The sequence below is a fragment of the Scylla paramamosain genome, chromosome 20 (assembly GCF_035594125.1).
Source record: "Scylla paramamosain isolate STU-SP2022 chromosome 20, ASM3559412v1, whole genome shotgun sequence".
Lineage (NCBI taxonomy): Eukaryota > Metazoa > Arthropoda > Malacostraca > Decapoda > Portunidae > Scylla > Scylla paramamosain.
Window position 1 is genome coordinate 5,529,438 of NC_087170.1, and position 14,789 is coordinate 5,544,226.

At 42.4% G+C, this 14,789-nt stretch overlaps 2 protein-coding genes across 5 annotated transcripts in view; one reads left to right on the top strand and one right to left on the bottom strand.

Annotated features, from left to right (window-relative positions):
• The window catches only part of LOC135110189 (maltase A1-like), a 110,550-nt gene extending 104,897 nt beyond the window's left edge, over positions 1-5,653 (top strand). For both annotated transcript variants that reach the window (XM_064022218.1, XM_064022219.1), the window contains one exon: positions 3,867-5,653. In XM_064022218.1, coding sequence (XP_063878288.1) covers positions 3,867-3,939 — 73 coding nt within the window. In that variant the 3' untranslated portion in view covers positions 3,940-5,653. The remainder of the gene's footprint in view (positions 1-3,866) is intronic.
• Positions 5,654-6,227: 574 nt separating this feature from the next.
• Positions 6,228-14,789, bottom strand: part of LOC135110190 (putative cuticle collagen 99) — a 9,590-nt gene continuing 1,028 nt past the window's right edge. For all 3 annotated transcript variants that reach the window (XM_064022221.1, XM_064022222.1, XM_064022220.1), the window contains exons 2-5: positions 14,482-14,747; positions 13,545-13,752; positions 13,202-13,349; positions 6,228-6,706 (exon numbers count right to left, since the gene is read on the bottom strand). In XM_064022221.1, the coding sequence (XP_063878291.1) occupies positions 6,393-6,706; positions 13,202-13,349; positions 13,545-13,752; positions 14,482-14,738 (927 nt within the window). In that variant the 5' untranslated portion in view covers positions 14,739-14,747 and the 3' untranslated portion in view covers positions 6,228-6,392. The remainder of the gene's footprint in view (positions 6,707-13,201; positions 13,350-13,544; positions 13,753-14,481; positions 14,748-14,789) is intronic.

Below are 14,789 nucleotides of genomic sequence, written 5' to 3' on the forward strand. Positions count from 1 at the left end.
ATATTAAAGTTATATTTCGCGCTGGTCAGACCTCATCTAGACTACGCTGTGCAGTTCTGCTTCCCATATTACAGGAAGGATACAGGTCTTTTAGAGTCAGCACAAACGAGAATGACTAAAAGGATAGAGGGGATGAGTAGTATTCCTTACAAAGCTGTTAAATTTACATTCCTTAGAGAGACCTACAAGGTTAAGAGGGACCTGATATAAATCTTTAATTGGTATATGGGTTATAACAAGGGGGAAGTGAGTGAAATTCTTAGGATCAGTAACCAGGATAGAAAAAGAAATAACGGGTTCAAGCTTGAAAAATTTAGGCTTAAAAAAGAGATAGGAAGGAATTGGTTCTCAAGTAGTAGATGAATGGAATAGACTTGGTAATCAGGTTGTTAATGCTGAGTTATTAGGAAGCTTTAAGAGAAGATTATACAGATTTATGGATGGGGATGATAGGTGGAAATAGGTAGATATATTTCATAAAGGGACTGCCACGTGTAGGCCTAATGGCTTTTTGCAGCTTCCCTTATTTCTTATGTTCTTATGTTCGTAAAAGACTGGGACAATTCAGTGTCATTGAAGAAGAAAGGATAGATATCAGGTGTTCTGTGGCTTCTCTGCGTGCGCTGTTTAATTCCTAAAGGGTAGGATTTATATGAAAAAACGTGGAAAAATGCAGAATGGTATCATCAGAATAAGAGTGGATAGGACAAGATGTTTGTTTGTCTTAGAAGATTGTTGATGAATGATAGGAAGAGAGTGGGTGACAGGACAGAACCCTGAGGAACACCACTGTTATAGACTTAGAAAAAGAACAGTGACCATCTAACACAGCAGCAATGCAAAGCCAGATCACCACTGGAGCGGCCACGGCGGAACCCATACTGGCGATCAGATATAAGGTTCTGAAGTAGTAGATGTTTAAGCATCTTCTTGTTGAGGAGAGATTAAAAAACTTTTGAGAAGCAGAAAATTAAAGCAATAGGACCGTACCTTGAAGGATTAGAGCGGTCACTCTTTTTAGGAACAGACTGAATGTAGGCAGACTGAATGTTGATAGACAGAGTTGGAAGAATTTGAATAGGCAAGGTACAAGCACAGATCCACATTTTCGGAGAACAATAAGAGGGACCCCATCAGGTCCACAAGCCTTCTGAGGGATAAAACAAGCTATGGCAATGAAAACATCACTGAGAAGAACCTTACTATTTGTCATTAAATAGTCGGAGGGTGGAAGAGGTGAAACAAGCAGTGAATCATTCAAGGTTTCGAGTTTTTTTTAGTAAAGGCTTGAACAAAGAGTTCAGCTTTACAGACTGATGAAATGGCAGTGGTGCCATCAGGTTGAAATAAAAAAGGGAAAGTTGAAGAACCAATTTTTTTATTTATTTTTTTTTTTTGGCTAGTTGACAGAAATCACAAAGAGAGTTAGATCAGGAAAATTTTTGAGATTCTATATATATAGAGAGAGAGAGAGAGAGAGAGAGAGAGAGAGAGAGAGAGAGAGAGAGAGAGAGAGAGAGAGAGAGAGAGAGAGAGAGAGAGAGAGAGAGAGAGAGAGAGAGAGAGAGAGAGAGAGAGAGAGAGAGAGAGAGAGAGAGAGAGAGAGAGAGAGAGAGAGAGAGAGAGAGAGAGAGAGAGAGAGAGAAAGATGAAGGAATTTTTTCTTAGTTGGAGAACAGACTTGGCATGATTCCGTGCAGAAATATAAAATGCATGAGATTCAGGTAATAGAATGCTGAAATATCGTTTGGGGGTCGCCTTTCTATTATGTATAGCACGAGAACAGGCTGAGCTAAACCAAGTTCGAAAGGTTTAGTGCGAGAGAAAGAGTGAGGATGTACGCCTCCATACTAGACACTATCACCTCTGTTGTGACCTTAACACACAGAGACGCGTCATTGACACGGAAGCAGTAGTCATTCCAAGGAACATCAGAATATTACCAGAGACAAAACTCTAGAGGCATCCCCTCTTTGGGGGATCCTGAGGAAAGATTGCAGCGATATGAGAAGATACAGATATGAGGTTGTGATCTAAGGAGCCCAACGGTGAAGACAGAATAACAGCATAAGCAGAAGGGTTTGAGGTAACGAAAAGGTCAAGAATCTTGGACATATCTCCAAGACGGTCAGGAATACGAGTAGGGCGTTGCACCAATTGTTCTAGGTCATGAAGGAGAACAAAGTTGAATGCTAGTTTACCAGGTTGGTCAGTGAAGGGAAATTAAAGCTAAAACATTGAAGTCTCCGAGAATGGAGATCCCCACCACAAGGAAGAGAGTCAGAATGTGCTCCACTTTTGAAGTTAAGTAGTCAAAGAATTTCAGGAGTTAGCTAAGAGGTATACAACACAGATAAATTTAGTTTAAGAGTACTCTGTAGTCGTAGCCAGATGGTAGAAAAATCGGAAGATTCAAGAGTGTGGACACGAGAATAAGTTAGGTCGTTCCGCACATAGACACAACATCCAGCTCTGGAATGAAAATGAGGATGGAGAAAATAAGAGGGAACAGAGAAGGGGCTATTGCCAGTTGCCTCAAACATTTGCGCTTCGGCAAGCAAGAGAAGGAAGATTAGTTGAGGAGAGGTGATGGTCTAGAAATTGAAAAAATAAATAAATAAATAAATAAGGCGGCGAATGTTGCAGAGGTTAATGAAAAAGTTGAGAGGGATGTCAAGACACGGTCGATATCAGAAGACCTGGGGACAACTGTGGTCCCCTTCCCCGACGGGGGCTCCGAGGCTGGTGTAAGAGTCACATAATAAGTTTTGTATCTTGAGTGAAGGATGTACGTGCATTAGGTACATGAAGCATTAGCTTCTATGAAGTTAGGCGTTCTGAGACGTCTCCGCCAGTTTTTCTCACCCCCCAGCTGCTAACTCTGTACAAGGGCCTTCTCCGTCCATGTATGGAGTATGGATCACATGTCTGACTGTCTTCAGCCTCTCTCTCACCGCCGCAGTGTTGCATATCTAGCTGTCTTCTACCGCTATTTTCATTATGGATCACATGTCTGACTGTCTTCAGCCTCTCTCTCACCGCCGCAGTGTTGCATATCTAGCTGTCTTCTACCGCTATTTTCATGCTAACTGCTCTTCTGATCTTGCTAACTGCATGTCTCCCCTGCTCCCGCGGCCTCGTTGCACAAGACTTTCTTCTTTCTCTCACCCCTATTTTGTCCACCTCTCTAACGCAAGAGTTAACCAGTATTCTCAATCATTCATCCCTTTCTCTGGTAAACTCTGGAACTCCCTGCCTGCTTCTGTATTTCCATCTTCCTATGACTTGAATTCCTTCAAGAGGGAGGTTTCAAGACACTTATTAATCAATTTTTGACCACTGCTTTGACCCTCTTATGGGACTGGCATTTCATTGGGTATATTTTCTTATTGGATTTTTGTTGCCCTTGGCCAGTGTCCTTCCTACATAAAAAGAAAAAAAAATGTGGAGTTGTGTGAAGAAAGAGTTTAGAGAAAGTCTTTAGAAAGCAGTTTGTGACTGCCCCCTTGTGTTGTGAGAAACAAAGGGAAATACTCAGTGAGGTCACAGCTGGGTCAATGGAAAGTTCACAGCACCCCATGATCTAGTATAAACCCGTCCACTGCTTGAGACCTTACTGTGCGGTGTCTTCTACCTTCTCTAATAATAGTATTAATAGTATTAATGATAATGATAATAATGATAATAATAATAATGATAATAATAATAATAAAATAATAATAATAATAACAACAATAATAATAATAATAATAATAATAATAATAATAGTAATAATAATAATAATAATAATATGCTCTCTCTCTCTCTCTCTCTCTCTCTCTCTCTCTCTCTCTCTCTCTCTCTCTCTCTCTCTCTCTCTCCGGCAGATCTACTGTTTTCCTGGACTCACTGACCCTAGTGGCCGGTGAGGGAGTCTTGCTAAAGCTGCCGGAGGACTAGAAACCTACTGGCCGTCTCGCCGCTGCACAGACAAACACACACACACACACACACACACACACACGTCTTTTTCATGCCTGTGTAGACTTTCTATTTTTATATGAGTATATTGTTACGACCACTTCCCCTATTCCGCCGGTCGCTACCTTCAGGCCAAAGCCAGGCCAGCCGCCTCGCCACCTCACCAGTCTCGATCCCGCCCGTTTAGTCGTGAGGCTGCATGAGGCTGCATGAGGCTGCTTTCCGAGCCGACAGCAGAGCTGCCCGCTCCTGGCCCAAGAGCAGGCAGTTCACGCTAGGCTCTCTCTCCACCACCTTCGACCTGTACCTGCTGGGTCTCCCTTACTCTGGTGGTTAGACGAGAATGGACTTCAAGTGGAAGCACCGGGCGTTTCTCAACTGCTTCGGATTCACGTAAAGTATTGTAACTGTACAACTTAGCTCCAGTCCTCCACCCTTTTTCTCCCTCCCTTAGGTAGAGTAATTAGCAAGATGTTGTTTGTGTTAGGATATACTGTATCTTGCTGTTGGTTTAACTTATAAAATGTACGGGTTCGGGTTCGTTTTATCATTATTATTATTATTATCATTTTATTTTATTTTATTTATTTTTTTGCAAAATTAAAATTATAAGATATATTGTTATTTATTACATGTTTTGTACTAACAAGTGGTACGAGATCGTAACAAAATTTTGCTATCTTAAGATGCAATACAAGGGCGTGTGGTACAAAGGCACCGTCCCTCCTCGCTTAAGATACAATCACGCCTCCGGCACAATAACCACCAATGTCTGCTAATGTTAAGTTGTTGGCCAAGTTGGCCTTGAAAATAACACATTTTCTTTCATTATTCTCTGTAACTCACTTTTTATTTCAATAAAACTTTATATTTTATAATAAAATATCTGCGACGTGTTTATTCATATTATGCCATAAAAAATTATTCTCTTTATTTTACGTGCTTTGTGTTCGTGTATATAGGGAAGAAAAGTGATTTGGTGAGGTGTTTATGCAAAATTTGCTGGATCATCTGGGGTTGTTTTTCGCGATGGGGGCGTCCTTGTGGAGGTTATTGATTTGGATAATTTGTGGAGGCTGGAGGGGTTGCATGGAGGTGTTGGAGGTGTAATAGCGCCTTCCTGAGGTTGAGGATCAGGTTGATGTATCTTATAGGGTTTCAGGAGCTTCTATCTAGTGGAATTTGGGTGTTCAGTTGTGTTCAGTGTTGGATGATGGAGTTCTGTGGGCTGAGGAAAGGGATGTGTTCCTAACAGCCCTGATGTTCTCAGTTGTGGTATTTTTTTTTTTTTTTATGTGAAGTGGTGATGCTTTGATAAATTTGAGGTCATGAAGTATGGGCATTGTGGAAGACTGAGCTGTGGAGGACATCTGGGGAAATTTGTATCTAGGGTTTGTCCAGGAAAATATTTTATCGACCTGTGAGAGGGTTAAAGGTGTTTTGTGCTATTGGTGATGTGTAGGGTGGTGCCATATGTTTGTGTGCGTAACCTTAGGAAATCCTTATAATAAAATAAGACACACGAGTATGACTCCCCCACTCGGTCGTGACTGAGTGAGGGAGTTGAGTTGGACAGAAAGACAGGACAGAAGGACTAGGGCAGAAGTTATTCCCTAGATTCTCCTAATGTGCATTTACTTATAATTTTGTTTTCTAAGTTTGTATCAGTAAGAATATACTTTGTTATCTGAACTATTATTTGTTTGTTTTGCCCCAACCCAACCAGTTTTGAGTGTGGGTTCTGGAGCGGAGAACAGTGCCAAGGTAAGGGTTTAGGGAGAGAGTTAACGTACCGCCGGCTCGGATAGGTCAAATGGGTAATTCGAAATCTAGACCTTTAAAACTTTCTGAGATTTGTGTACCGTCCAATCTCTCGGAAAGAAAACCAGGACGTGACACAAGTCTTTGGTTTTGCCTGTTTTTACTCGCTCACGTTGGCTTTTCCTGCTGGGATGCAAATTTTCCTCTGACTAATTCACTCATAAGTGTGATGATACCCAAAACTATGAGCTATTGTTCATCATTATCTTTGCCTCCAAGTCCCTGCAGGACGTTCAGAGTCTGGCTTTCTCTGACGCAAGTACACAAAAGCAGAAATTTAGAGCAGCAATGACAAGACACATAAAAGTATTTGTATCGTGGGTCAGACTCCAGCTTTGCTTCACATTGTTCTCCACACACCGATCCTCATGCTCCCACCACCTCTTCCTGGGGTGCGGCTCACCGATACACCGAGTCACAAAAGGAAGAAGGATTAAAACACTGCGACTGAGGGAAAGTTTATGGTCACCAACAAGCGGAGTCAAGCTCAAAAGAAAGGTGTAAATGACTAAGGTAAGCACTAATATAAAAGACGGCAATGTTTCTGTCACTACACGGGTTGATGTGAGACCAGCGGCGACAGTTCTCCGCTAACCTGTTCAAGGCACCATTCACCCGTGGAAAAGTGGCAAATCACGTCCTCGACCGCCTTTTTGTCCCTTGAGACCCCTTGGGCCCGAAGCTCCTCGCCGGCTGGCCCCCTGGCTGCCGGGGTCTCCCTTGTCTCCATCACAGCCACACACCTTGTCCCCAGGGGCTCCTGGATTGCCCTTGTTCCCCTGAGGACCAGGAGGTCCCGCGGAGGGGGGGTCAGCTTGGCCAGTGATCCTGCACGTGCCGGGCCCACCGGAATAACCGGGCAGACCCTTGAAGCCCTGGTGTCCCTTGCGTCCCGGAGGTCCACGCTCTCCGGGCTGGCCAGGGTCTGAGGGGAACACCGGTCACTTATTTCATGCTCACACACTCACACACACACACACACACACACACACACACACACACACACACACACACACATATACACACACGCACACAAGAAAATTATTTGTATGTATTCATGTTACTTTCATATTTCTTATAAGAAATATTCAAAAGACTTAGATAAAATTTGTTTTGTGAAGGAAGGCATTGTATGTATTTATGTTAAAAGAAATATAATGTTTATAAAGAGAGAAGCCGTATTCCGTATTTTATACTTAAAGTATGAGCAAAAATAAATTAAATTAAATTAAATTGAATTAAATTAAATTAATTTCAACACACACACACACACACACACACACACACACACACACACACACACAGCATACGTATAACATGTTACGAAACCTGAAACGTAGCAAATATATTTTTTACACTTAAACCGCTGGAAAATGAGAGGGGGTTTATAAAGATAAAGATATATACTGGTAAAGCATACATCTCTGGATATACCTCAAAAAATTTGTAAAATAAATAAATAGATAAATAAACAAAATAAAATAAATAAAGTAAATAAATATTTTTTCCATCCAATGCTTACTTTTCATAAAATTCTCATTGAATGTAGTTGATAATTTCTTAAAATCTTACATACATACAGATAGACGGAGAGACAGACAGACATACAAATCTATTATGCTTAAATGAGCAGACTGACAATACATTAAGTAGGAAGACAGCCCGACATTTTACCACTTCTAACGAAAGGTTAAAAGGAAAAAGATATCAGAATAAAGGAAGGCCACTGTAGTTCCAGAGATATGATACTCCTGTCTTCGTGTCGTAGGAAAGGGAACAACAGAATCAGGATGAGAGTTCTAGAATTTACCAGTGAAAGGCATAGAGAGTGAAGGTACTGGTTACGTTAATGAGATGGACAGCATCGGTATGAGTGTAAGCAGAATTTCTTGTGCAGCGAGGCCGCGAGAGGGACGACCTGTTTAGGTAGAAGTTCTAAAAGAGCAGTAACCATAGAAATAACGAGATAAGATAGCAGGAGATGCAACATTGCGGTAGAGTGTCAGAGATTGAAGACAGTCTGTTGAAAGATAGATGGCAAATGCAATTTAATATAAATAAATGCAAAGTACTTAGCGTAGGTAGAGGAAACCCACACAATAGGAAAACATTAAACTACCAAACTCTGGTAGGTACAGGTTACGAGAAAGATTTGGGAGTTATAGTTAGCTCTGAATTCCGTCTAGGGAAACAATGCATAGAACCCAGAAACAGGGCAAATAGGGTACTAGGATTCATTTTTAGGAGTGTTAAAAGTAGAAGGCCGGAAGTAATATTAAAGTTATACTTGGCGCTGGTCAGATCTCATCTAGACTACGCTGTACAGTTCTGGTCCCCACTGTGTCTACTGCCTCCTCCTATTGGAGGAGGCAGTAGACACCTGCCGAAACGATAATTACTCCCAGTGAGGTCTAAAGCACTGTTCAGGGGGTGCTGTGAACTTATCATTAAACCCAGCTGTGACCTCACTGAACGTTTCCCTTTGTGTCTCACAACACAAGGGGACAGTCACAGCCTCCCCTCTAAAGACAACTCTCTTCCTCCACACAAAACTACAAGCACCTAATAACACACACCCTTCACTCAAAAATTTTAACCCTAAGTGTCTTGACACCCCCCTCAACTTTTTCTTCATTAACTTCTGCAACATTCGCGGTCTAAAATCTAATTTTCAATCTGTAGAACACCACCTCTCCTCTTCTAAACCTCATCTTCTTTTCCTCACTGAAACTCAGGTGTCTGAGGCAACTGACAGTATCCCCTTTTCTGTTCCCTCCTACTTTCTCTATCCTCATTTTCGATCCAAAAGCTGGATGCTGCGTTTATGTGCGCAATGACTTAACCTGCTCTCGTGCCCACGCTCTTGAATCTTCCGAGTTTTCCACCATCTGGCTACGACTACAGAGTCATTCTCATACTAAATTTATCTGTGCTGTATACCTCTCTCCTAACTCCTCTGACTATAAGAAATTCTTTGACTACTTAACTTCCAAAGTGGAGCACATTCTGACCCTCTTCCCTTTTGCAGAGATCTCCATTCTTGGAGACTTCAATGTTCACTACCAGCTTTGGCTTTCCTCTCCCTTCACTGACCATCCTGGTGAACTAGCCTACAACTTTGCTATCCTCCATGACCTAGAGCAATTGGTGCAACACCCTACTCGTATTCCTGACCGTCTTGGAGATACGCCCAACATTCTTGACCTTTTCCTGACCTCTAATCCTTCTGCTTATGCTGTCACCCTTTCTTCTCCGTTGGGCTCCTCCGATCACAATCTCATATCTTTATCTTGTCCTATCACTCCAATCCCTCCTCAGGATCCCCCCAAGCGAAGGTGCCTCTGGCGTTTTGCCTCTGCTAGTTGGGGGGACCTGAGGAGGTATTTAGCTGATTTTCCTTGGAATGACTACTGCTTCCGTATCAGAGACCCGTCTTTGTGTGCTGAGCGCATAACAGAGTTGATAGTGTCTGGCATGGAGGCGTACATTCCTCACTCTTTTTCTCGTCCTAAACCTTCTAAACCTTGGTTTAACACAGCTTGTTCTCGTGCTATACATGATAGAGAGGTGGCCCACAAAAGGCACTTAAGCCTTCCATCACCAGAATCTCATGCACTTTATATTTCTGCCCGGAACCATGCCAAGTCTGTTCTCCAACTAGCCAAAAACTCCTTCATTAACAGAAAATGTCAAAACCTTTCAAGATCTAACTCCCCTCGTGATTTCTGGCATCTAGCCAAAAATATCTCCAATAACTTTGCTTCTTCTTCTTTCCCTCCTCTACTTCAACCAGATGGCACCACTGCTATCACATCTATTTCTAAAGCTGAACTCTTTGCTCAGACCTTTGCTAGAAACTCTACCTTGGACGATTCTGGGCTTGTTCCTCCCTCTCCTCCATCCTCTGACTACTTCATGCCACCTATTAAAATTCTTCGCAATGATGTTTTCCATGCCCTCGCTGGCCTAAACCTTCGGAAGGCTTATGGACCTGATGGGGTCCCTCCTATTGTTCTCCGAAACTGTGCCTCCGTGCTTGCACCTTGCCTAGTCAAACTCTTTCAGCTCTGTCTGTCAACATCTACCTTTCCATCTTGCTGGAAGTTTGCCTACATTCAACCTGTTCCTAAAAAGGGTGACCGCTCTAATCCCTCAAACTACCGTCCTACTGCTTTAATTTCCTGCTTATCTAAAGTTCTTTAATCTATCCTCAACAGGAAGATTCTTAAACATCTGTCACTTCACAACCTTCTATCTGATCGCCAGTACGGGTTCCGTCAAGGCCGCTCTACTGGTGATCTTCTGGCTTTCCTTACTGAGTCTTGGTCATCCTCTTTTAGAGATTTTGGTGAAACTTTTGCTGTTGCCTTGGACATATCAAAAGCCTTTGGTAGAGTCTGGCACAAAGCTTTGATTTCCAAACTACCCTCCTACGGTTTCTATCCTTCTCTCTGTAACTTCATCTCAAGTTTCCTTTCTGACCGTTCTATTGCTGCTGTGGTAGACGGTCACTGTTCTTCTCCTAAATATATTAACAATGGTGTTCTTCAGGGTTCTGTCCTATCAACCCACTCTCTTCTTATTATTCATTAATGATCTTCTAAACCAAACTTCTTGTCCTATCCACTCCTACGCTGATGATACCACCCTGCACTTTTCCACGTCCTTTCATAGATGTCTAACCCTTCAGGAGGTAAAAATATCACGCAGGGAAGCCACAGAACGCCTGACTTCTGATCTTTCTAAAATTTCTGATTGGGGCAGAGCAAACTTGGTATTGTTCAATGCCTCAAAAACTCAATTCCTCCATCTGTCAACTCGACACAACCTTCCAGACAACTATCCCCTCTTCTTCAATGACACTCAGCTGTCCCCCTCTTCTACACTGAACATCCTCGGTCTGTCCTTTACTTATAATCTGAACTGGAAACTTCACATCTCATCTCTAGCTAAAACAGCTTCTATGAAGTTAGGTGTTCTGAGACGTCTCCGCCAGTTTTTCTAACCCCCCCAGCTGCTAACTCTATACAAGGGCCTTATCCGTCCATGTATGGAGTATGCTTCACATGTCTGAGGGGGTTCCACTCATACTGCTCTTCTAGACAGGGTGGAATCAAAAGCTTTTCGTCTCATCAACTCCTCTCCTCAAACTGACTGTCTTCAGCCTCTCTCTCACCGCCGCAATGTTGCATATCTAGCTGTCTTCTACCGCTATTTTCATGGTAACTGCTCTTTTGATCTTGCTAACTGCATGCCTCCCCTTCTCCTGCGGCGTTGCTGCACAAGACTTTCTTCTTTCTCTCACCCCTATTCTGTCCACCTCTCTAACGCAAGAGTTAACCAGTATTCTCAATCATTCATCCCTTTCTCTGGTAAACTCTGGAACTCCCTGCCTGCTTCTGTATTTCCACCTTCCTATGACTTGAATTCCTTCAAGAGGGAGGTTTCAAGACACTTATCCACCAATTTCTTACCACTACTTTGACCCTTTTATGGGACTGGCATTTCAGTGGGCATTTTATTTTTAGATTTTTGTTGCCCTTGGCCAGTATCCTTCCTACATAAAAAAAAAAAAAAAAACATTACAGGAAAGATATAGGTCTATTAGAATCAGTACAGAGGAGAATGACTAAAAGGATACAGGGGATGAGGAGTATTCCTTACAAGACGAGGTTGAAGCTGTTAAATTTGCATTCTTTAGAGAGACGTAGGTTAAGAGGGGGACCTGATAGAAGTGTTTAAGTGGTATAAGGGTTATAACAAGGGGGATGTAAGCAATATTCTTAGGATCAGCAACCAGGTTAGAACAAGAAATAACGGGTTCAAGCTTGAAAAATTTAGGTTTAGGAGGGAGATAGGAAAAATTGGTTCTCAAATAGAGTGGTAGAAGAGTGGAACGAACTCAGTAATCATGTTGTTAGTGCTAGGACACTAGAGAGCTTTAAGAGAAGATTAGACAAGGTTATGGATGGGGATAATAGATGGAAATAGGTAGGTATATTTCATACAAGGACTGCCACGTGTAAGCCTGGTCGCTTCTTGCAGCTTCCCTTATTTTTTATGTTCTTATGAAAGAAGAGAATTGATGAGACAGGAAGCGTTGGATCCCACCATGTTTAATAAAGCTGAACGAGTGAATTTCCTGTGTATTATAGGAAATGTATTCAGTATAAAAACAGAAAAAAGCCTCCCGTATAAAAGTAGCACCTCTGAGAAGAAGGAATGTTAGCGAATACGACACACAATACATAAAATCTGACGGGAAAAAAGGAAGCTGGGGATAGTGGGGTGCCACTGAAAAAGAGATAGTTGTCTGGAAGATGAATCAGAAGATTTTTTTTGTTTTTCATGTGTTGAGCAACATAATGGTTACACTGCCTTATTCAGAAATGAGAGAAAGATCTCGAGTTAGGTGCTCTGTGGCTTGTCTGCAAGTCTTGTTTGATTAATGTTGAGATGGACGCTTTTGACGTCGAGAAATGCAGGGTAGAGTTATCAACGTTAGCGATGATGGGGTAAGAAGTGTTTGGCTGAGATGACTTATGAGTAACAGGGCAGAACGCTGAGGAATATCTGCTAATAGCCTTACGAGATCATTGGTAGTCTACCATTCCAGCAATAGAACAGCCAGAAAAGAAGCTCGTGATAAAGATAGACACATTGAGATAAATAGAGAATGTATTAGAGAATTTTAGAATTTAAAAAAAAAAAATATGACAGATCTTTGCAGGCCTTTAATACATATGAGAAAATAGTAAAAATTTCATTAAAATCTCATACAGGATCATCAAAATTCATTTAGATGATTCGTTTGCAGAATCCAGCCTGACTACCATGCAGAAAGAAGACTGCGTACGGATAGATACTTGGGAATGCTTATGTTGAGGATAAACTCAAAACTTTAGAAAGACTGGAAATTAAAGTTATAGATCGGTAGTTTAAGAGAGATGTCACTATTCTTAAGAACGGTTTCCTGCAAGAAGGAAAGGTATATATTAATAGATTAGGAAGAATATGATTACACGGATTGAGCACGAAAACACAGTTAAAGAGAACGAGGAAAATAAGCTTTCAGAGAGTTAGGGCCGGAGAAAGTATAGAAAAGAACCGTTACGAAGAATTTGAATGAGTGGCATATGCCCTAAGGAAGGAGCTGTACGAGGAAGAAACCGAGAATAATCCACTGTTGACTTGCCAGCTTTAGAATAAAAAAAATTTTGTGAAATGTATTCGTACACGCCAGAAGACAATGATCTACGTCATGTCCTTTGCACAAAGAAGTGGATATCTGACACGGAAGCAATAACCATTCCAGAAAAAAATCAGAACAGTACTGTTCCAGTTCTTTCCGCTTGGCAGAGGCGCTATACTAGAGGAGCCTCGACTCCCGTCTTACATACACCCAGCTCTCAATACTCACACTTGACACTGGCCTGGATACTGTTGAGCAGTGTGAAGTGGATCTTGAGCCGCGCCTCCAGACGGTCTACCTCCCGTAGTTGCTCCTCCAGCAGGGCGAGGCGTGCCGCCAGAACTTCGGCTTTGTAGGGACATGGGTCTGGCCTCCTCTGTTCAGGCAAGGAACACACTGCCATCAGACAAGCAAGACTCATTATAATTATATCCTTACAGAAGAGCAAGAGAAAACATAGAACTGGATTCATCTGAGGCGTGTGGCTCATTATTGACAGAAAAATAGAAAAAAAAAAAAACATCAGTAATGTTCTCCAATGCCTCCTTCCCTCCCCCGTCCTGACACTCACGTGACAGCAGTCGCCGTGATGGTGGCAGCCCACCATTTGTGCAGTCACGAGGTACTTCAGCTGTTCCCACTTGCTTAGGTATTCCGGCAGCTGCACAATGGGGCAACGAGAGGGCGGCGGCGTTGGGCTGACACGCTTCTTACGTCTCGAGGGACGAACTGGTGCCGCTTCTCCGCTCTGTTCGTCAGACTCCACGGCGACGTGTGAGCTTACGAACATAAAGACATAAGAAAATTAGAGAAACTGCAAGGCCATCAGTCCTACACGTGACAGCCCCTTTAAAAGATATTCCTACTTGTTTTCACCTATCATCCCCCATCCATAATTCCGTTTAATCTTCCTTTAAAACTTCTCTCTTGACTCGGCACCAGGAACCTGATTACTGAGTCTGTTCTGGTCATTTATCACTCTATCACAAAACCAGTTTCTTTCTGCCTCTTTTTGAAAATATAACTTTATCAAGCTTGAACTCATAATTTCTTGTCTTATCCTGACTACTTATACTTAGAGTTATGTTTGTGTCCCAGTGTTTGTCACTCAGTTTGGTTTGTCATTCAATTTAGCTTGCCGGTCAGTTTTGTTTGTCACTCAAACTTATGTCACCCAATTTTGTTTGTCAACCTATTTTTTTTCGTCACTCAGTTTTGTTCGTTACCTAGTTTTCTTCGTCACCTAATCTTGTTCGTCACTCATTTTGTTCATAACCGAGTTTTGCATGTCAATCATTTTGTTTGTCACTTAATTTTGTTTATGCCTTAACGTTTTTCATTCAATATTATTTGTCACTCGTTTTCTTAGTCATTTGTCATCTAATTTCGTGTGTCGCCCAATTTTGAGACCCAATGTTTGTCACTTCTTTTGTTAATCACTCATGTCGTTCGTCATTCAGTTTTGTTCATAACTCAATATTGTTTATCACCCAATTTGTATCTGTCACCTTAGAAAGCTAAGGCTTCCCACCCCTTCCGCCGTGCTAGCTCCTTCATTTCCACTTGCATTCCAAACACCCGCCAGAGGCTCCGTCAACGTGGCCAGCGGGCCGGGTTGGGGGTGGGTCACCAGGATACCCTGAAGGTCCCGCAGCACGACATCTAGGGCCGTGAGTTCCTGTAGACCTGTCTCCGTCACGCCCCGGGCAGACCCACACAATACCAGCACCACCAAGCCGACGAACACGACCAAGTGCGGCGACATGGTGGCGGCCTGTGTGTATTGGAGTGGCAGTTACTACCACCACCACGACCA